The 23,298-nt window shown below is 46.5% G+C and overlaps 1 protein-coding gene across 1 annotated transcript; it reads right to left on the minus strand.

Moving 5' to 3' along the window:
• Positions 1–16,767: 16,767 nt before the first annotated feature.
• On the minus strand, positions 16,768–20,145 carry AVPR1A (arginine vasopressin receptor 1A; the record flags this gene model as incomplete). The annotated part of the gene is made up of 2 exons (XM_081997787.1): positions 18,745–20,145; positions 16,768–17,045 (listed from the first exon to the last, which is right to left on the minus strand). Exons 1-2 carry the CDS (start codon positions 19,766–19,768, stop codon positions 16,768–16,770), a joined length of 1,302 nt encoding a protein of 433 aa, XP_081853913.1. The 5' UTR covers positions 19,769–20,145.
• Positions 20,146–23,298: the final 3,153 nt, after the last annotated feature.

Raw genomic sequence — 23,298 nt, forward strand, 5'->3', positions numbered from 1 at the left:
ACCAGATGATCTTCCAACACCTACCATTCTGTGATTCTGTGATTCTGTCTCAGCTGGTTTGAATTAAATTTGACACAAAAGAATTGCAGGTTACTAGAAAGGCTGATGACAATGCATCTTTGTCATTTCTCAAGTCTAAGATGTTTTTGTTCCTGGTTTTTGTGTAAGATTGGGTATGGTGCATTTGTTCCTGTTTTCACATTAGTATGCTTTCATTACCCTTAAATTCAATGAGCCAGCACAAAATTCAGATACTGTTCAAAAATCTTTTAAACTTTATTTCAAATATTTCAAATCACAGGTACCAAACTCAGTGGGATATAGTGCCCAGACCCTCGAGGTGACACCTGTCGACTCGCTACACCTTCACATGTGATGTAGGCCCAGAAAGAGATCCTTCAGAAAGCAGAATTACTGCATCATTGAGTGCTTTGCTGTGCTTTTTCCTCCTGCATTTCAGCAAGGACAATTTGTAGCAAATTACTATAACACTAATTCACTCTGAGATCTTATGGGAAGGAAAGGTGATTTTAATTTACTACATCTCCAGGTGGGTTTTTACCCATTCACATGTTCACACACATGTGCTCAGAAGCACCAAGGCATGTACGTCCAGGGCGAGCAATGAGGAACTGATGTTGGTTTACCCTTGTGCCCTTTAGAAGCGGATCTTTTGCCTCAGTATGTCAACTAAGCCCTCTTAAGTCTTGCTTTCCTTATCTGGTTATTTTATGGCTCCAGTCCCGTTCTTCATCTTCTTGTCACCTTATCTTAAGGTCAATTTGTTCCTCCTCTTCCTTTGAATGAAATCACACACAGAGAACTACTAATCTTACCTCTCCTTCCAAACTGTGTTCTACTGCTTCATCTGCAGCTTTCATACAAACATTTCAATCCATAATTAACTCATAACGATCTTCATATTTCTGTTACAAATCTCTACGAATTCATTTGATTGCAGTATTGCACTAATGCTGCTGTGTCCCATCCAGGACTGCAGCCGGCTGCCGGTTGCAGCGTGTCACCCCATTGCCTTGTGCCAATGTGACCTGGTGGACCCTGGCTGATGAAGGGACTGAGCAATACAGCTCAGCATGGCCATGAATTTCACTCCGAAAGAGACATTCTCAGCGAACGTTCAGACATTCATCAGTAGGAAGCGAGGGGCATTTCCATGATCCTCAAATAGCTCATATTATCTCTTTCTTCAGTCCCCAATTTTTTTAATATAGAAAACCGTGTGAACCTGATTTGCTGGTTTTGGAACATCCTTCAAGAAGAGGCCTATATACAGGATATAGACCTGACATACAGGATTTAGGTAGGGAAACAACTCCCATTAAATGTGAGGTAAACAAAAGGCCATATAAAACCGCACCAGGATTCGGATAGCTGAGAAAAGCACTGAAATTTGGTGATTAATTCAGAGCTATAGCCGAGCAAAGGCTCGTAAAAATGCAGCATGTTGGAACCATTAAGTGAAATGCTACATTTGGCCCTGTACTCTTATTCAGTTCTTAAGCCAAGGCTGGCTAAAAGAGTAACTACAATAAAAAGTAACATGCGAAGAACATTATTTAAAAAATTCTTTAAAACTTTTTTAAAAGATAGCACTGAGTCAATCAGATTGGAAATGGAGAAGTCCCTATCGGGAAGGCTGTGTTTCATACCACTGCCACAGCTTTATCACACATGTCAGGGGTCAGCGGGTAAACATGAATTTTCGTGCTGCCGTTGCTGTAGGTACACAAGAGACTGGAAAGCCCTTTGGCCTGCTAGTTATATATTTACCTACTGCATCACTTCAAATGACACCCATTTGAGAACAGCTCTGAGAACAAATGAAAACAAAATTAAATCCCTTTAATTCTTTTTCAGGTTGTCAAAAATGAAGTTTTACTTAACCCTGAGAGCACACACCCCAGAAAAAAGATAATTTTGCCCTCAAAGCACCAGTATCTCATAAAAAATAAAGTTACAAACCTCTGGGGAAAAACATCAAGAATACCCTTCGGTGCTTACTTGTAGCTTTGTGGACATTCTCTCTCCCAGCAATAGGTTAGCTCTCTGGAGAGGAGATCACCTAACAGTTAAAGCACTGTACTGGGAATTGGATGCTTTGGTTTGCTTTCCAGCACACCCACGAACTCCCTGCACATCTCTGGCAAGGACTTACTTTCCCTCCCAGTGCTGCAGCACTCTTTTACATGCCCCAGCTACTCACGTTCAGCAGCCCTTAGCGGGGAGGGGGCAGCCCTGAGAAATGCCTCTGGGCCGAGCACTGACTTGGTGTTACCTCCTCCCAGGTATGAACTTCACCATGCCTCAGGGCTTAGGGCTGGAAAGAGATACCTGGTCTGTTTTTTGGGGTTTTTTTACTGGCATAGAGGAAGCCAGAAAAGCAGATCATCTGCTTGCAAAACCTCTGGTCTTTCCTAGTAGTCTCAGCAACCTCCTTACTTATACCCTGACCTGCAAATGCTGGAGGCACCAAGTAGAAACAGAGCTGAGCAGCAGCACTTTCATGGTGAACATCTGTGTGAGACAACCTTCCCCACACTCCTTGTCTCATCGCCCCAAGCTATAGCATGGCCATGCGTGCTGCTGTGAGGGTGAGCACCCCTCTACCCTTCCCCATGAGTCCAAGCAGGACAGGTGACAATGCTGTGGGAAAGCACGGATGTCCCAATGTGTGGGACAGGGCAGAGGTGGGCTGAGGAAGCCCTGCTTCAGCCCTGACCCCTTGCTGGGTTCTGCCCCAGTGTGACTGTGGAGCAGACAAAAGTCCTTGGTGGGAGAGCAGTGTTCATGGGGACACCTTCAGCTGTGGCTGTGGGCCATGTGGCTGTGCTCCAGTCCCTGGGAAATGCCACCATGGCTACCTAAACCTGCTGGGGAAGGGGGCTGCTGTGAGCCTGGCAGGGAGAAGGCAAGTTCCAGCGGGAGAGGTGCAGAATGCAGCCTGGGGTGGTCAGCCCGGCCGAAAGGACCTGTGCATACAGAGGATGCCTGGGCCAATACGAGCCAACAGCGTACTCTGACTGGGAACAAGCAACAATTGGGAACTGGGCCACGTTAGGAAGAGTGGTCTGCAGATCAAGCTCTGCTTGCTGCAGGTAGGGCCACAGCTGGAGAGGTGCCCCATTTGGGCCCCCTGATGAAGAGGGATGCGGAGGAACTGGAGAGGGTCCGGTGGCAGGCCACCAAGGTACTCAGTGGTGTGAGGAGAGGCTGTGATAGTGGGCTTGCTGTTTCTGGCAGAGAGGAGCCACAGGGTGCTCCAGTAGCAGCCTGCCACCCTTGAAAGGGCTGCTGCAGTGAGGGTGAAACCCAGCTGGTCCCAGGATGGCCACACTCCCAGCAGAGGAGCAACGGCCATCCCAGTGCAGGGACAGCCTGCCCAGAGGTGTGGCAGGCGCCCATCCCGGGAGCCTAAGGAGCTGCTATGTAAAGCCATGGCTTTCGTGGCTCCCCGAGGCACACACGCTGCCTGAAACCAGAACAGCACGGGCTGAGAAGCCGGGAGCACCAGGGCTGGCCCCTCGGGCAGAGCCTGCTGCGGGGAGGAGTTGTGTGCTGGCCTTCTCTCGTCCTCAGAGTCATGCAGAAGCATCAGAGCTGGTGGTGTTTCTGCTTCACGTGTTTCTTCTCCCACGATTAAAGCAACAGAATCGCAGCCATTTCCTTTTGTGACAAAGAGTGTGTGTGATTTCTTGTCCCTTGGCTGCTGTTGCCTCACTGCCCGTAACGCCGAGACAGGCGGTGGAGGCAGAGAAGGCTGCCTACGAGGGGCGGCAGAGCTGGGGCTGTCTCGCGAGCGAGCTTCCTCCTTTGGGCAAAAGCTGTCACTGGAAAGCGCCAAAATGAAGAGATTAATCCTTTCTGGTGACAAACATAGTTACACAAAAGTTCAAAGGTGAATTAATTGAAGGCGTGCTTGCATGGCTTGATTCTTATAACTGGTATCTCCACTATGCACCGGATTCTGCAATTTACAGGACAGATAAGCACAAAGATCATTGTCTTATGCTTGGAAAATATTTCCGTAATATGATGGGAGTATTCTGCCATGCTTAGTACATGATTGCAAGACAGAAAAGAACTTCAAGTTAAGAAGATTAATAAAAAGAAAAAGAATGAACAATTTCAAATGCTCTTCATTTCAGATTAATTCAGTTCTGAAAAATGGGTACACTCTTTCTGTCATGTAATACCTATAAATCACACAGTCTGAAGAAAACACATTTTAAAATATTTATGTTTTGTAACACGTTAATCCAAACGTTTGGGATATGTTACCACAGTGTTTCTGCTATTTAGCAATACATTGGTTTGCTCTGGCTTTTTCACTGAAATCAAAGAAAGCATCTGAGCTTGAGGATTTGTACCAGATAAAACACCAGCTATTTTATCTTGCAGTTTTATTAGAGGAACATTTCCAAACCTGCTGGAAACTATACTCCCAGATCAAGTTGGAGAGATCTAAATAAAGGAAAAAGCAACCAGGCCACTCAGATGTGGTTAGTCATAAACCACTAACGTTAAAGGGGCATATTAATAAGTAAATGGTTTATATTCTTGTCTTAACAAATAAAATAACCTAAGATACAACAATGTTATGATAAAACTCCATCATCGGAAAATGATGCTTTAAAATGTCACATTGACAGCGTCATTATTGGAGTTGGTAAAAAAAGCTTAAAGTCAAAATATGTGTAGCTATATTGACTCATTTTTAGTCAGCTCTTAATGTGAGAAATTGGTGGTGGTATCATAGTGCCGGGAAAAGCACAGAGCTCGACAAGAGTGAGATGTGTTAGTGCTATTTTTTGAACCAGAAAAATTGTTATTGTCCCTAAAATACCAGACATCAAGAGACAGGCCTACTGCAGCTGCATTTCCCAGCTTCTGCTAACACGCTCACTGAAAGGAGTCTCAGCTACCACATGTGCTAAAAAAAAAAACAAACCAGAAACTCCTATTAGTTCTCATCTCATCTCCAAGGTATTTTTCTCCTTTGTTCACCTATTCCTCCAACGACTTCTCATTGCTGAGGAAGTTCAGCCCCCTTTTTTTGGCACTGTTCCCATCCCAGCTAGCATGTGGAAAGGGATTTTAAACTTTTATCTCCCAGACAAGACCCAGATTCCCTCCAGGCCCACACAGAGGCAAGGGCGGATGGGTACCTACATCGGCGATCTGAAAGGCCTCGCTTGAAGTTACTGCAGCATACTCCCAGGGTTGGGGGTCAGCCTGCCGGGTTACCCAGAGCCTGCCAGCCTGGAGCAGGAGGAGCGCGGGAAAGCACAGATCCTATGCCCCACTGTCAGCCCAGCAGGTAACCTCTGCCTGTACCCTCCTCCTGGGTCCATGGAGAAGGATGCCAAATATTCTGCAAGTGACCCAGTGAGCCTCTGTGCTCCCTCGTATCTTTGCCTTCAGGAAGATTTAAAAATTGTAATGGAAAGATACACTCAGAAACTCCATTATGTTGGTACATGCAGAATTAATACTGTCAAAGCAGAGTGTCTTCCCAGCAGGAGCTGGAGCGTGCTGAGGGGGCTCCTGGGGCAGCTTGTTCATGCTGCCCATTTTCTCTTTACTGGGGAAATGCACCCAGGCGACGAGAGACACCCCTGGCCTCTCCACACAGATGACAGGATACACGGACTTGGAGGCAGACAGAGTTTGTTTCTTTATTGTACATGAACCTGACATCTGTGGAAAAAGGACAAGTTTGTTCACAGAATCACACAATCATTAAGGTTGGAAAAGACCTTCAAGATCATCAAGTACAACCGTTAACCTAACACCACCATTCCCACTAAACCATGTCCTGAAGTACCACGTCCACATCTTTTTTGAACACTTCCAGAGATGGTGACTTCACCACCTCCATGGGCAGCCTGTTCCAATGCTTGACCACTCTCTCTGTAAAGAAATTTTACCTAATATCTAGTCTAAACCTCCCCTGGTGCAACTTGAGGCCATTTCCTCTTGGCCTATCACTAGTTACTTGGGAGAAGAGACCAACACCCACCTCACCACAACCTCCCTTCAGGTATTTGTAGGGAGCAATAAGATCTCCCCTCAGCCTCCTCTTCTCCAGACTGAACAACCCCAGTTCCCTCAGCCGCTCCCCATAAGACTTGTGCTCCAGACCCCTCACCAGCTTCGTTGCCCTTCTCTGGACAGGATCCAGCACCTCAGCGTCCTTCTTGTAGTGAGGGGCCCAAAACTGAACACAGTATTCGAGGTGCGGCCTCAACAGTGCCGAGTACAGGGGCACAATCACTTCCCTACTCCTGCTGGCCACACTATTCCTGATACAGGCCAGGATGCTGTTGGCCTTCTTGGCCACCTGGGCACACTGCCGGCTCATGTTCAGCCGGCTGTCAACCAGCACCCCCAGGTCCATTTCTGCCAGGCAGCTCTCCAGCCACTCCTCCCCAAGCCTATAGCGTTGCATGGGGTTGTTGTGGCCAAAGTGCAGGACTCAGAACTTGGCCTTATTAAACCTCATACAGTTGACCTCTGCCCATCGATCCAGCCTGTCCAGATCCCTCTGCAGAGCCCTCCTACCCTCCAGCACATCAGCACTCCCACCCAACTTGGTGTCATCTGCAAACTTACTGAGGGAGCACTCGATCACCTCATCCAGATCATCAATAAAGATATTAAAAAAGACCAGTCCCAGAACCGAGCCCTGGGGATCACCACTTGTGACCGGCCGCCAGCCGGATTTAATTCCATTCCCCACAACTCTCTGGGCTCGGCCATCCAGCCAGTTCCTCACCCAGCGAAGAATACATCTGATTAAGCCACAAGCCGCCAGTTTCTCCAGGAGAATGCTGTGGGAGACGCTGTCAAAGGCTTTACTAAAGTCCAGGTAGACAACGTCCACTGCCTTTCCCTCATCCACTAGGCAGGTCACCTGGTCATAGAAGGAGATCAGGTTGGTCAAGCAGGACTTGCCCTTCATTAACCCTTGCTGGCTGGGCCTGATCCCTTGGTTGTCCTGCACATGCTCTGTGAGCATCCTCAAGATGAACCGCAAAGAGGTCAAATCTGTTTTTACCATTAAACCATCACATTGCTTTCACTTTTCATTTAAACACTTGTGAAGGAAGGTTGTTGACAAAAATCATTCTTTCCTTTTTTCTTACAGTGCTTCTGCTCATGTTGAAAACAGTCATTGATGGAATCAGGTGCAAATAATTTTACACTGATTATATTCTCAAAGTTTTTATAATTGTGCAGTTTCTTAGGAAAGCCCGACTACACATTGCTGTACATGGCAGAGATACCTAACGTGCCACTCTCACTTTCTTTATTATTGCTTTTTTCTCCACACAATATTGCTAAGAATTTTACGCATTATTCTTGTGTTTTTTATCCAGTTCTAATTCTTTGTGTAATACGATATATCCTTCTATGTTGTACATTGATCCTTAAGATTGTATTTCTGAACATCTCAAGAGTTCATGCCTAATTAAGGGTTTTCTCATAAATCCACCTTTAAGCACAAGGAAGATAAAACCGGAAAAGGTTCAGCATGCACAGATGGGCCACATGGAGAGATTAGATGTAGAGATCATTCCTTCTTTGTAAGGCCGGAGATGTCATCTGGGTGTGAGGAGGTAAATTGATCTCTAGGCTCATTTTGGTTTTGGTCTTTCTTGTGACATGACTAATAAAGGCACCTGGCTGGCAGAACCTTTGCAATATGAGCCACCCTTTGCTAGCTATAGGGATAGCATCATCAGCTCCATTCAAACTAGTAAGATGCTATTAGATGGTAATATTTTGTAGTTGCCCTGAAATAAGTAAAATCCTGAACTAGTAATCTGAAATGAGATTATATGTAGAAACACAAACATATCTTTTCCTTTTGTTTATTATTTACTGCATATAGTTCTTTCTTTCCCTGACTGCCCTCACAGAGTGTGGAGTACTGGGGATAATGGGACAGCATAAGGACTGAAATCCACAAGAATGCCCAAGTGTTTTACTGAACTCAATCCTTAGCTCTAGTGTCTTGTGCAATACTTGGAAGCCCTCCTTTACTCCCATGGAAACACTGAAATGTCTCACATTTAGAAAAAATTATGGTGACTATTTAATATTGTTTGCTCCTTCTCTGGAAGAGAAGTATTTAGATTGTGTGGCAAATTAGTGTGACGATTTGATTTCCTTGGTTTTCTGATAGCAGCCAACGATAGAGTGAATCAGTATCAGTGGTTTCCACTGAGGTGACAAACACCTGCAGTATTCAGAGGATGCATTTGTCTGTGGCTAGCCCAGTCTGCAGATGTCCACTGTGGAACTTTGTCTGCTTTACAGTGAACCAGGAGAGAGCATTTGCTATCCAATTTTTTGTTCTTTTTGCCACTATTTTGTACAGTTAGTATACTTAGAAAAACATCTGAGCAGCGCCTAAGCAAGTTTTTCATTTTAATAAGAATGCTACAACATTAAATGCCTCCTAATCCTTTGGGTTCTTCATCCACTGCTACTCACTTAGAATCATAGAACCATAGAATAGTTTGGGTTGGAAGGGACCTTTAAATATCATCTAGTAATTAGTAATTTTTTAAGTACTACTTAATTACTTAATTACATCCAGGGCAAGGGGGCTGGTGGATGAGAAGTGCTGGTTTGGCTCCAGGAGGAGTCATAGAATCACAGAATCCTTTGGGGGAAGGGACCTTTAAAGGCCATCTAGTCCAACCCCCTGCAATGGGCAGGGACATCTTCAACTAGATCAGGTTGCTCAGAGCCTGGAATGTTTCCAGGGGTGGGGCATCTACCACCTCTCTGGGCAACCTCTGCCAGTGTTTCACCACCCTCATTGTAAAAAATTTCTTTCTTACATCTAGTCTGAATCTACCCTCTTTCAGTTTAAAACCATTACCTCTTGTCCTCTCGCTAGAGGCCCTGCTAAAATGTCTGTCTCCATCTTTCTTATAAGTCTCCTTTTAACCAGGCCCCTGGATATTCCCTTTAATGCCAAAAAGGGGTTACCAGCAGGTCTGGTTGGGACATCACTGCAGTCTCGGCTGACTGTCATGATGAGGGTGGGAGATGTTGGTCACTGATGAAGATTTTGATCTGATTTGATGGCTTCAAAGGAGGTTGCTTCTATCTCTTTTGTTTATCTATGTTTTTATCCATGAGAATTTTTTCTGACTTCCACAAAATCTTCAACCAAAAGCTTTCTAAAATACTAAGATGACTGTTGCCTTTTAGCCTGAAGATTTAGACATCTGTTATGACATTTAACCTGACTTTATCACCTCTTTCCAAAAAGGGGATTGGTATTTAGGCTTCTTACTTTCTCCTCCCTGAAAGCTCTGTGGCTGCCCCCATTTCCCACAGGACATGTCTGTATTGTGAGGGCCAAGATCCTTCAAGTCACATGTTGAATGCGTAACTTGAAGAGATCATTGTCCTTTTTTAGACATAGCCTTGTAGCTAACCGTCTCAGCAGGAATACTTACTTAGATCTGTAAGGAGCTTCATGTAGTCACAGATCCAGGAGACAAGAGCCTCCTTTTCTAAATATGTAAAACATATCTTACAATTGCAAAATGGAAAGCATCTTGATATTTCCAAATCATCTTTGGGCTAAGACATGTTTTATTCGCTCTCTGAGTCACCAGTTCATCTCTCTCCCAGTATTAGCTGTGTTTTTTTTATTTGATAGGATCAACATTCCTCCCTCCAAAAAGAGTTTAAAATTAATTTGTTTTAATGACAACCCTGTCTGCTGCTGTTCCTGTCGTCCCTGTCCCCATTCTTGCTGCAGCCATCATTACCAGGGACAGGAAAGACTATGGCAGGAGCAATCACAGTAGTAGTGGTGGAAGAGGCTGGGGCAGCCATTGTGCCAGTCTCTGGTTACCTATTCCTTACCTTCCAGAATGAGCTTCATGCCCTGGAGAGACAAGTGGTTTGTAATGCTTTGTCATGTTTTGCTTCAAAGGTGTAAAAGCTGATGGGCCACCTACAGCCTGCATTGCCAGGCACTTTGCTTGACAAGGAATATTGAAGTCGTATGTAGCACTTCCCACACATGTGTCCTATAAGAACTTACGGAGGAAGATAAACATCATTACCCTGAACTACAGATGGATAACACAGGCACCAGTAAACTAACTTGACCAATACTGGATATGTGGTCACTGTCACTTGGAGGAACAATCCAGATCTCCCAGTGCCCTGCTGGATCCTGAGCCTTTGTATGAGGGAACAGAAACCAGTGAACATGGGGCAGCAGCGGCTACCTACCTGTGCCTGCCAGCCGGGCTAGAGAGGAATGAGGCAGGTGAACACAAAGAGTGACAGCAATGGCAGGATGGCTTCTGCAGTAAACTTTCACCCATATGATGTCATTGCCCAGGATATTCATGCCCTGCAGGAGTAATCTTTCCTAGCCTGGTTCTAAGGCTCAGTGACTGAGGTTTTTTGTCTGAATTAGACTGAAAACTCCTTGGTTCAAGGGCCACCCCCTGGAATGATTCATGTCAAATCAGAATCACAGAATCACAGAATCACTAGGTTGGAAAGGACCTTCAAGATCATCAAGTCCAATCATTAATCCAGCACCACCATGTCCCCTAAACCATGTCCTGAAGTGCCACATCCACACATTTTTTGAACACTTCCAGAGATGGCGACTCCACCACCTCCCTGGACAGCCCATTCCAATGCCTGACCACTCTCTCGGTGAAGAAATTTTTCCTAATATCCAATCTAAACCTCCCCTGGCGCAACTTGAGGCCATTTCCTCTTGTCCTATCACTAGTTACTTGGGAGAAGAGGCCAACACCCTCGTCGCCACAACCCCCTTTCAGGTAGTTGTAGAGAGCGATAAGGTCTCCTCTCAGCCTCCTCTTCTCCAGACTAAACAACCCCAGTTCCCTCAGCTGCTCCTCATAAGACTTGTGCTCCAGACCCCTCACCAGCTTCGTTGCCCTTCTCTGGACACGCTCCAGCACCTCAACATCCTTCTTGTAGTGAGGGGCCCAAAACTGAACACAGTATTCGAGGTGCGGCCTCACCAGTGCCAAGTACAGGGGCACAATCACTTCCCTACTCCTGCTGGCCACACTATTCCTGATACAGGCCAGGATGCTGTTGGCCTTCTTGGCCACCTGGGCACACTGCCGGCTCATGTTCAGCCGGCTGTCAACCAGCACGCCCAGTTCCCTTTCCGCCAGGCTGCTCTTTAGCCACTCCTCCCCAAGCCTGTAGCGTTGCATGGGGTTGTTGTGGCCAAAGTGCAGGACCCGGCACTTGGCCTTATTAAACCTCATACAGTTGACCTCTGCCCATCGATCCAGCCTGTCCAGATCCCTCTGCAGAGCCCTCCTGCCCTCCAGCACATCAGCACTCCTGCACAACTTGGTGTCATCTGCAAACTTACTGAGGGAGCACTCGATTCCCTCATCCAGGTCATCAATAAAGATATTGAACAAGACTAGTCCCAGAACCGAGCCCTGGGGAACACCGCTTGTGACCGGCCGCCAGCCGGATTTAACACCGTTCACCACAACTCTCTGGGCTCGGCCATCCAGCCGGTTCCTCACCCAGCGAAATGGGACACAGAAGAAACATATCCTAACAAGTCATTCATAAGTCAAAATGGGATCCAAATCATGGGGGTTCTTTTTCTTCAGTTCTGGTAAAGCTGTATTTTTTGACCAGTGGCAGAAATAAAGCTCATAAATCTGCTTAAGGAGGTCTCACAGGCCTACCACATTTGAGGAGGAAAAATAAAATGTTATAGTCCTAAATATATAAAATACTGCCATGGGAGGAGGACTGTGATTTCAGTAACACTTGGTCCTACTGCAAAGTAGGAGCGCAATCAATTTAATAATAGACAGTCATGAAATAGTAGTCCTTATACAGTCAGAGAGCATTAAATCTTAATTCCTGCTTATGTGATTGTTAATAGTGTTAGCACCTTACAGAAACCCGTAATGAACCACAGTGGTTCAAAACTGTTCTTGGGAATGACTTAATTCAGCATGAAATGGAAGGGAAGGCACTCTTGTATTTACTTCAACAGTAAAAGGAAAAAACTTAAGGCAATGAAGAGGCAGGAAATTTGTAGATGTCCTTCCACTGACCCTGACATTTTTTTCTGAAAACCATCCTTTGCGTGCAGAGCACTGAGAAAGTGCAACATCCCTAATCCTCCCATCCCACCACCCAGAAAAAAGGTACTGGAAATAGGCAATGTGTTGGAAATGTGCAAAATATTGGAAATGTGCAAAATACTGTAAATGTGCAAAAGATTCTTCTCTGATTAGAAGAAAGTCCACCTGTATGCAACAACATCTTGGCCTACCTGGAACTATAGAGACTTGCCGGTCTCCTCACTACAGCTGGCAAGAAAGCTTTTGTGCTCCCGTTGCTGCCTCACAGCCTTGCTTTTCAGAAATGGAGTAACCCAATGGACTGTGTCAGGAATTCAGCTAAAAATGTCCTTATGAAGACCTAAGGCTAATTTGCATGTAAAGTGTTACTCCCAGCAAGCTGATTCTAAGACATGGCAAATTACTGAGCAGTTGTACCAAAACAGCGATACAGTATTAATCCATTAACACAGTACTGATCCAGGACTAGTCCTGGGAGAGGCAGACCCATGCTGGCTGGCTCTAACGAAGCTCAGCAGGGACTAGTCAAGACTGTTGTTTGCTTGCTTTTTACATACCTGCACAAACCATTCTGCATGACTTGCATTACCTTTGACAGTTCCTTGCCTTTTTCAAGGCTAGCTGGACCTACTCTTGAGTGAGGGGCTGTTCCCTGAACCAGTCGGGACTGCTCCCTGTGGAGCAGCTGTGATTTGTTGCCGGACCTTGAAACCTGTTCTTTTATATCTCCTGTAATTCCTTTACCCAAGTAGCAAGTACTACATTTTCCAGTAAAGCCCATTCCTACAGAAAAACACAGAAAACAATCTTGTAATAGTAACGAAACCTCCAAACTAGTGTTTAAGCACACTAACTCCTCTCTGCCTCCCCAGTCTTCCATGTACAAAAGGGACTTCCTCCCATCCCCTACAGAAGGGACTGTACAACTGAAACTCATGCAGACACTTTAGAAGAGGACATTGTATTTAATCAGTCCTTTCGGGGGAGGGGGGACAACTCGGTCTAGGACAGCTCTATAAGAGCTTTCCCTACACAGCAAGTAACTCTGTATTTCAGCAAATTGCTCTGCTCTAAGATCTGGGTTCACTTCCCAAAGCTGGGTCACTGGTACATGCCCTGGGATGACATCCAGCTCTGCAGCTCCTTTCCTTCTTCTGCCCTAGTTTCCATATGCATGAACTGGAAAGGTCCTTCAATCTGAACAATTTGGAACTGGCCATAAGATCTGCTGCAGACAAAACCTTTGTCTTTGCAGGGTTGGGCACACATGAACTTGTGTCTTCCTGTAAACTTTGGTCTTGATGTGGTAATACAGAAAAAAACCCCCTCTTTTCTTCTGAGTCAACAATATGTTTACCTACAAATTTCAAAAGAAACGAATGAAAAAAAGCTTTTTGGCAACTTATGTTTCTTATTTAAAAGAACAAAATCCTTTGCACCTTCTGGATCATCTCATGTGCTCCACTTCTGCCATCTAATTGTCTTCACAATGCTGCAGTTCCAGTAACACCAGCACAAAAAACAGAATGCAGGCTCATCCTTTCAATCATGTTTTAGATTAGAAGCTAAATATTTTGTTCCCCAAAATTAAAACAAAAGTATCAAAATAACCCCTCTAGAACATGAATAAGTGCTATGTTACATGTTTTAACAACACTAGCAGCACATAGTGGAAAGCTGACTGCACGTTCCTTCTTTGCACATGTCCTTCATGCACTATGTGCAATAGAAAAACGTTTTAGTTTTGTTCACTCCTTAAAGTTTTTCATGGAAGCAGCTCATTAAAATTAATGAAGAAATTCTACATTTTGTAAAATATATGGAGTATCACCAAATATATTTCTGGCCCTACAAAATCTAGTCAAGCGAAAGAAACAAAATGCTTCTCATCAAACAAACATACAGGTTTATTAGAGTATGTTTGCATGTTTTAAACGTGCAATGGTTTCACAATTTCTTGTTTCCTTCTGTTTTCATCAGTGTGCCCTCATGATAACCCAAAGCAGCTGTTAAAAAAAATGCATCTCTGCAGATGAAAAATTAAAAAATATGGGCTGTATCTTCCAATGTTACAATTATGTGAAAAAAACAAAACTAGGTATTCATAAAAAATGCCTGGAATCCAAATACTGCTGAATAGTGTTGTCAATTTAATTACAGAAACTGTAGAACACTCACAGCATATGTTTATGCTGACAAGCCCCAAGTGTAAACCTAGATCTTGTAACATATTTGGAAGAAACTGAAAATTATAATTTTGAGTCTGTTTACTTTTTTTTTTAATATATTGGTCATTACCCAACTTAGTTTTATTATCAACATTATTCTACATTTGTTTGCTCGTCGTCTTCTCTGTTTGAACATAAAGTGGAACAGAAAAATAATTCAATTCCGCAAACATGAAAATCCTGTTAGTACAGCTAATTGCTTTTTAATATATATTTTATGTACAAAGAAAGTAGTAACACAAATAGAAAACTAGGCAAAGGATAGTGTACTTAACTTGAAACATTTGCAATTTCAGCAACTGTGAATTACCTACTTGCGAAATATATGCAGTACATATAATGTGCACAAATACACACACACAAGGCTGCTGCATGCATTTTTTGGGGACCAAAATATAATTTCAGATTCCCCCAGAACTGGTGAGAGCTGTAGTCACATCTGTGTACTAAAGGTGGTCAAAAAGATAGTCTATGAAATATAAGCCATTCCACCATGCTGCCCTTTGGGTTCTAGTGTTCCGAAGAACAACAAAAAAACACTAGAACAGATTTCTCCCCTGAAGAAGCAGTAAATGATAACAAGAAATGTAGAGAGAAGAGCTAAGATTTTCTTTAGTCACAACAAAATCTACATTTTTCTTCTTTTTGAGCTTTAATCTTCCCTATTATTTGCCCAGAATAGTCAGGGATATGCGTGGGAGCTTCTGGAGTGGACAACAGGTTGAATATGATCTTATCCCACATCTAGCTCTATTAATTTCTGCTCCCATTATTGTGACAGGCATGGGGCTGGCACCATCCTCAGCGAAAGCCACAGTTGTGGCCCCATTTTTTTCTCTCCTCAAGCAATTAGAAAAGCAACCTCGTTTGTCTGGTTTTGATGGGAAGGAGCGAAACCCGCCGCTGAGGTTCCTCCTTGCAAACATATGCATGCACGTTACGCAGCCGTGCACGTGTCCCACCGCTCCAGCGAGCCAGCTGGGGCTGCATCAGAGGTCCTGCGCGGTGCCAGGTCAATGCCTGGATTTCAGGGCCCAGAGAGCTCAGGAAAATGGAGCAGACAGGTAGCTGTACTTCTCAAAGAGATTCTCGGGACTTTAAAACCACAGCAAAACTTATTCAAGGAGCTTTAAAACCCAAGCTCCGTGTAAAAGACAGACTCCATGGGAAGACACAACAGGATTATTTACAGGCTGTCAGAACTACATTTGACTTGGCATGCACCGTAGCGAAAACAAGCACACTTGAATGTTTTATAATTAGTAAATGTGTTGTGATGACTTTTTATTTCAGTTTACTGACAATTTCAAAGGCTATATTGCCATGATCTGCCAAAAAAACCCCGCACAAACTAACAACATTGACAATTTTCATACGTTCCCAGAAGACTTGTATGTTTGATTCCTCAGATTTGTGTCTTGGAATATACTGATTCTTCAGCTCTTACCAAACAGCCACATTCTCCCAAATTTATGGGGCTATTTGTTTGACAGCCAAATGTGGCTTGATCCTAGCTGTCTTAGGGAAGAAAAGATGCAATTTTTACCTATAAAGCAAGTGGTGATGAGTTTTCTTGGTGTATCTGTTTGTAACAGTGCTGAGCTACTCATAGCTTACCTTACTTGCTTATCAACATATTTTTTTAAAAGTAGGTACAACAACACAACAATATATGCTGTAGAACTTCCATCAACATGAAGGGAAGAGGAAATATCACCCTAAAAATGAAACAACACAATAAACATACAGACATCGACAGCACTGAAGGATTTGCCTTCACAAGGGCTGTTAAGTTTCATAACAGAGAATTGCTAGACCTTTACGAGATAAAGCAGTATGATCAATTAAATTCTCAGTCTCAGAGCCTGTCTAACAATGTTCCTTATGTGGACAGCCAGGACTTTCTCCCAACTCTTTTCTTTTTGTGTTTAAGAGTAAATTGTGACTTTGCTCATATCATCTTCTTTCCCTGTGACTTCATCAGACAATCGTGAGAAGTTTTAGGCATTAACACTAGAGAGCGGAGTTCCCCCAACACATGCCAACTCCGCTATTTTTTACTGCTTTGAACAACAAGCAAACAATGCACTTGAGAAACAAACTAACAAAAAGTTAAAATAATAAATTCTGTTTAGAAAAATAATTGCTTCATTGTTGTCACACCTTCCTGATCAGTTGCCCAAGTCCTAAATACCTTTCAGAAAATGATTTACACGCTGCATTACTGAGCAATGCGGGACATTTTGTCTTATGGCCATCTTAGTCATTCCGTGTTACCATGACCGGTGCCTTTGACCAGTGTAACGTGCTATGCCGTAACCTTCCCAAGCACCGTTACGGGGCTGCAAGCCCTGCCTGCCCCGGGGCCTGTCTCAGGTTGGAATGGGGATGAAGCTGGTGGATTTGGAGTGGGGCGACTCTCTCCAAGTGTTCAGGCTGTGGGTTGGGCTTCTGTTGTTGGTAAAAGAAGTCTGTCGCCTGCTATTGCTGTTTGAATCTTCTTTACTCAGCTTTATTTTTTGGCAGCAAGGGAAGCTCTGTATGCAGTCTTGCAGGAGGTGCCCGCTGAAGAACATGTAGATCCACGGGTTGCAGCAACTGTTCAGACTGGCCAACAGAGCCGTGACGGTAGTCGCAGTGTTTTCAGAATCTGGGGAGAGGGGAAGAAAGCTGTTTAATCATCAAAAGAACATTTGCACCATTCAACCAATTGCTTCATTAACTGTTGGATTTATTTTCCTGAATAATTCTAGTTCTAAAAGTTGAGCAGCAGCATTTGAAATGAATAATGAGGACATAATCAGGGAAGTTCTTATTTATGTAAGGTTGCCATTGAAGTCAATAGGGATTTTTCTAAGTAGGCTTCAATGGTGCAATCCATCCAAAATAATGCTGTTTCCACTGATGTTTATCCATGTGTTGATAAGCTCATGCTTTAAATACCGAACAGTTTTTATTCAGGCTTTTGTTTTAAAAATTGGTTACCCTGGGAGGCAATGGCAAAATTCCCACTGAATTCCCACTGATTTCCCACTGCTTTCAATAATACTGCATTTTGCTATATACATTTGCATGATGAAAAGTGTTGAATGCTCAAGTAACTATTGGCTTGTGAATCAAATCTGGATTTCAGAGGTTGAATAAATTTTACTTAAGGGAAAAATGGAAGTTAGCACTATGCCATAAACCAGTTATGGTCTTCTACCTTCAATAACTCGCTAAATTATCAAGTACTCTAAATATATATTTAGTCCAACCAATTATTAGTGACCTTTCTTTGTAAATACTGAATCTCCAAAGAAGTGTAATTGCTGTGTTACGCCGCTCTGTAGATTTAAAGAATCTCTTCAAACAAACCTACCAAACACCCATCTGTTCAACCAGTTTCACATTTCTTTTGAAATAAAAAAAATCACCATAAAAATCTATTTGTCTACTGCAAGCCTTTATTTCTCTGTAGAGACCTGCATTTTAGGCTTGACTTTAGTCCCACATTAGGAGCAATCAATGCTCTCACTACAGTAAGTGATAATTTGGGGGGTATTAAAAGAAATAAGAAATTATGCTTTCCAACATTTTGATTTGCTGCTTTCTCATTATAAGGAAACAGGGTATATGTTTCTCTGTTGCCTGCCATTCCCTACATAATAACTTTTAAACTCACCACTTGTTTTCAGCCAGACTTAACAGTGGGACAGGTATCTCCAAAAATACTCAGTTGCCACTGGTTCATGAGCACTGGCGGCTGGCTAAAGGGGCTGCTCGGAGGTGCCTGCCCTACTGAGAGGAAGGGTTCAGGGTGTGCTCAACCACACTATTAGACAGCAGGGAACGCACACGCGAGGGAGTTAGAGGAAAGAAAGCTTAGTAAGGTCCCTGCTCCTATAGTTACCCGTGACATAGATGTGCGTACGCTCAACAGTAACACAACGCGCTTCTAAGGTTTTATTAAGCGGCAGCTTCAAGTGGAAGAAAATGTTGCTGGTTCGAACTGTGGCAGCAAATATTTCCGTCCCCACCCGCCAGTTTTGCCCTGCGTGAGGACGCGGCGGCGGCCGCTCCTTCCCCGCGGCCCAGCCGCCGCCCGCAGCCGCTCCGCGCCCGGGACGGGTCTCGCCGAGCGCCGCTGGCTCCGCGCCGCGGCTCCGCGGCCGCCCCGGTCCCGTTCTCGCCTTCCGCGCTCCTACTCCCCCATGCCCGCTCGGGGCAGCGCGGCGCCCACGGAGAGCCGGCTGCGCCCACGGAGGACCCCAGGGCGCGCCAGAGCGGCCGGGGGTAAAGCGGGGGCATGGCCTCCACCCGGTGCCCTCCCCCCGGTGTCCTCTCCCCGCTGCCCGCCCGTCACCTACCGACCCAGGGGAAGCGCTGGTCCCAGACGGACCACATCTGGATGGTGAAGAAGGGCGCCCAGCAGACGACGTACGCCGAGACGATGACGAAGGTCATCTTGACGGTGCGGATCTTGGCGCGGGAGATGATCTTGACGCTGCTGACACAGGGGGCGAGCAGCAGCCCCCGCCGCGGGCCGCCGCTGCCCGCCCGCCGCCCGCCGCCCGCCGCCGCCTCCCCCGGGCGCGTCTTGCCCCTGACGTTGCGCCAGATGTGGTAGCAGATGAAGCCGTAGCAGGTGACGAGGATGAGGACCGGCGCGACGAAGATGCCGCCGGTGATCCAGGTGATGTAGGCGCGGGGCCCCCAAGGCATGATGAAGTGCGCCCAGCAGTCGTAGACCTGCGAGCCGCGCTCCACCTCGCTGAGGGAGAAGATGAAGTACTGCGGGGTGCTGAGCAGCAGGCTGAGCGCCCAGGCCGCCGCGATCATCCCGTAGGAGCGCTTGGTGGGCTGCTGCAGCGTCTTCAGCGGGTGGCAGACGGCGATGTACCGGTCGGCCGTCATGGCCACCAGCATGTACGCCGAGGCGAACATGCCGAAGACCTGCAGGTGCTTGACGACCCGGCAGAGCCCGTCGGGGCCGTGGAAGCGGTGGGTCACCTCCCAGCAGAGCTGGGGCAGCACCTGGAAGAAGGCCACCACCAGGTCGGCCAGGCTGAGATGGCGGATGAAGAGGTGCATGCGGGACGCCTTGCGCGGCGTGCGCCGCAGGGCCAGCAGCACGCTGCCGTTGCCCACCACCGCCACGGCGAAGGTGACGGCCAGCACGGCGATCTCCAGCTTGGCCAGCTCCTCGTCCCGCCCGAAGGGGTCCCAGCCGCCCAGGCTGCCGTTGGGCGACCCCGACCACGCCTCGGGGCTGGGGCTGCTGCCGCCGCCGCCGCCGCCGCCGCCGCCGGGGTCCGCCGCCGCCCGCCACCGGCTGCCGTTCCCGGGCGAGGGCACTGCCCGGGGGGAGCCGGCGCCGCCGGCGAGGCGCATGGAGGGGGCTTCCGCGGCCCGGCCCGGCCCGGCCCCCGCACGCCCGCTCGGCCGCCGCCCGCCCGCTCCGGCGGCGCGGAGCGCCGGGCCAGGTGCCTTTATCCGCCGCCGCGGGAGGCGAGGCGGGGGGGGGCACGGGGGAGCTCCGGTGCCAGTGGCTGCCCAGCGCCTGACGCCAGCCCCCTCCTGCCCCCGGCTGCCGCCGCCGCCGCCGCGGAGGGGGTGGTCCCAAAAAGTGCTGCTCTGAGGGGGATCGGGGTCCGCTACCCCTTCCCCGCCTCCGCCGGGCGGGGAAGCGAGATGGGGCTGCTGGAACAGCTGCTCCGGCCGGAACGAGCTCCCTCACGGCCACGTAGAGCAGCACTTAAAAGTTTTAGGGCGAGTAAAGACGTTGCCGTAACCGCGCAGAGCAGGTGGAGGGCTGTCAGGGTCGGTCCACACGCCCCCCCAGCCCCCTGCGACCCAGGGCAAAGGGGCTGGTGGATAAGAAGTGCTAGTTTGGCTCCAGGAGGAGTCATAGAATCACGGAATCCTTTGGGCTGGAAGAGACCTTCAAAGGCCATCCAGTCCAACCCCCCTGCAAAGAGCAGGGACATCTTCAACTAGATCAGGTTGCTCAGAGCCCCGTCCAACCTGACCTGGAACGTTGCCAGGGATGGGGCATCCACCACCTCTCTGGGCAACCTGTGCCAGGGTTTCACCACCCTCATTGTGAAAAACTTCTTCCTTGTGTCTAGTCTAAATCTGTCCTCCTTTAGTTTAAAACCTTTACCCCTTGGCCTGCCACAACCGGCCCTGCTGAAAAGTCTGTCCCCATCTTTCTTATCCCATCTGGGCCCTGGCATTTCACAATTGGGCTGGGATAAGCCCCAGCAAAGTGAATGACTAGAAAAAATAGCACAGATCTTGAAAGCAACTCACTAATGTTTTTAAAGGTTTCATGATTTCATCTAGGACAATAATTGTCCTCCAGATGTTAGCATAGAGGTCTAAAAACAATGTTTCTGCAAGTACAATCAAAATCTTCTCATTTCCTAGAGAGCTCCTGCCAGTGGATCAGTCAAATGTCTGTTTTAAACTTGGTTGAGCTGAAGAGTTTTCTTCCTCTTGGTAGAGTGGACTTGGTGCAAATGCTGGTCCCACTGCCAGGAGTGTGGATTTACACCCTGATTTCACCAGAACCTGAATTTGACCCTTTGTTTAGAAACCGTTTCCTTTAGTCACACAAAAATGCCTGAGATTACAGGAAATACTACATTAGATGCCAATCCTACCTTGTTTGTAATAAAACTCTCTGGGTCTGCTCATATGTGACTGCAGTTAAATTTAGTTGCAAAAAAATAGGTGTTTTTTTTCCTACTGGTGTTACAGGGAGAAGGAAAAAGGGTGAAGAATTAAAGATTAAATCTTCCTTCTTTGATTAAAAAGACACTTGCAAAAGTTTTGACTCCAGAATAGTCTTATAGCTTAAAATACAAGAACGTCCTAGAGTTGTGCAAGGCTTTATCCGAGGCTCTTTGCCTTTCTCTGGACTTCTTAGCCGGTGAGAGTGCACGTACACCCACACCAGCCTGCCACTACCCTTCCTTGCTTGGGGGTCACTGGCAGTAGTTTGCTCCAACAGTGCAAATAACTAGCATGAGCTTTTCTGTAAAAAGCTGCAAAAAATCCCCAAAACCTGGAATACAGACAAAAAATGTGTCTGTCCTAAGTTTCCAGTAAACTTATTTATTTAAAGGTGCCTTTGTTCCCAAGCCTAATTTTTATGAACAGTCCAGTGCATTATTCATGGTTTAGTGCCTGTTCCATCTTACGTTGTGAACATTACTGAAGGCATTGGTAAGAAATTAAAGCTTTACAGAGTCAAAAACTTTGTAAGTCAAACTCGGATTCACACATACACACAGACACACACGCAGAGTGTCCCAAATTTTCAACAACAGAGCTGTAACATTACCTTAGCTATACATTGTGTTAGACCTAGGAAACCATATATACCATGCCATCAGTGGTACACACAGCTACCAAGGCTTCTTTCACATCCAAAGCATCATACCCTACCATGAGAAGAAGTCCTTGCCTGTCTCTCTGACGTGCTGTACAAGAGCTGAACGCTGCGTAAATGAATGTTGTTACTCAGGAAACTCTTCTAACAGGTTTTCTGCTGTGCGAACCATGTAAGGATCATAAAGCTCTATTCACTACTGGGTATGTCATTCCATTAATAGAAGAGGTGAAAATTTCAGGCGTAAGAAAGACATATTTGTAACAGCCAGGCAATAAGATAAGGGTGACCGTGCTAGTTCAGAGCACCGAGAGTTTGTCAAGCCCACATCATCTCATATATCCCTTCCCAAACCACACTCGGTTCCTCTAAACGGTGTTTGGAAGAACATTTCCAGAGCAAAGGGCTGGGAATTTGCCTCAGCATCACTGCACTAGGCTGCACCTAGGGATTACGGGCAATGTTAAGCATGAAACCAATATTGACTTTTGCTGCATTGTACTCTGTCAGACAGAACTAACCTAGGGCTAGTCTTTATGCTTTTTATTTTCTGTGGTGGGTTGACTCTGGCTGGACACCAGATGCCCACCAAAGCCACGCTATCACTCACCCTCCTCAGCGGGACAGGGGAGAGAAAGTAAAATGAAAGGCTCATGGGTAGAGATAAGGACAGGGAGAGATCACTCACCAATTACTGTCACGGGCAAAACAGACTCACCTTGGGGAAATCAGTTTAATTTATTACCAATCAAATCAGAGTAGGATAATGAGAAATAAAACCAAATCTTAAAAACACCTTCCCTCCACCCCTCCCTTCTTCCCGGGCTCAACTTCACTCCCAAATTCTCTACCTCCTCCCCTCAGAGCAGTGCAGGGGGATGGGGAATGGGGGTTGTGGTGAGTTCATCACACATTGTTTCTGTGGCTCCTTCCTCCTCAGGGGGAGGATTCCTCACACTCTTCCCCTGGTGTCCCTCAGGTGTCCATACTGGGACCAGCACTCTTTAATATCTTCATCAGTGACATAGACAGTGGGATCGAGTTCACCCTCAGCAAGTTTGCAGACAACACCAAGATGAGTGTTGTGGTTGACGTGCCTGAGGGACGGGATGTCATCCAGAGGGACCTGGACAAGCTCAAGGAGTTGTCCCATGTGAACCTCATGAGGTTCAAGAAAGCCAAGTATAGGGTCCTGCACCTGGGTCAGGGCAACCCCCAGTATCAACACAGGCTGGGGGATGAAGGGATTGAGAGCAGCCCTGCCGAGAAGGACTTGGGAATACAGGTGGATGAAAAGCTGGACATGAGCCAGCAACGTGCGCTCACAGCCCAGAAGGCCAACTGTATCCTGGGCTGCATCCAAAGCAGCATGGCCAGCAGGTCGAGGGAGGGGATTCTGGCCCTCTGCTCCTCTCTGGTGAGACCCCACCCGGAGTCCTGTGTCCAGCTCTGGAGCCCTCAGCACAGAAAAGACACAGACCTGTTTGAGCGGGTCCAGAAGAGGGACACAAAAATGATCAGAGGG

Source organism: Phaethon aethereus, assembly GCF_964289735.1.
Source record: "Phaethon aethereus genome assembly, chromosome: 1".
NCBI lineage: Eukaryota > Metazoa > Chordata > Aves > Phaethontiformes > Phaethontidae > Phaethon > Phaethon aethereus.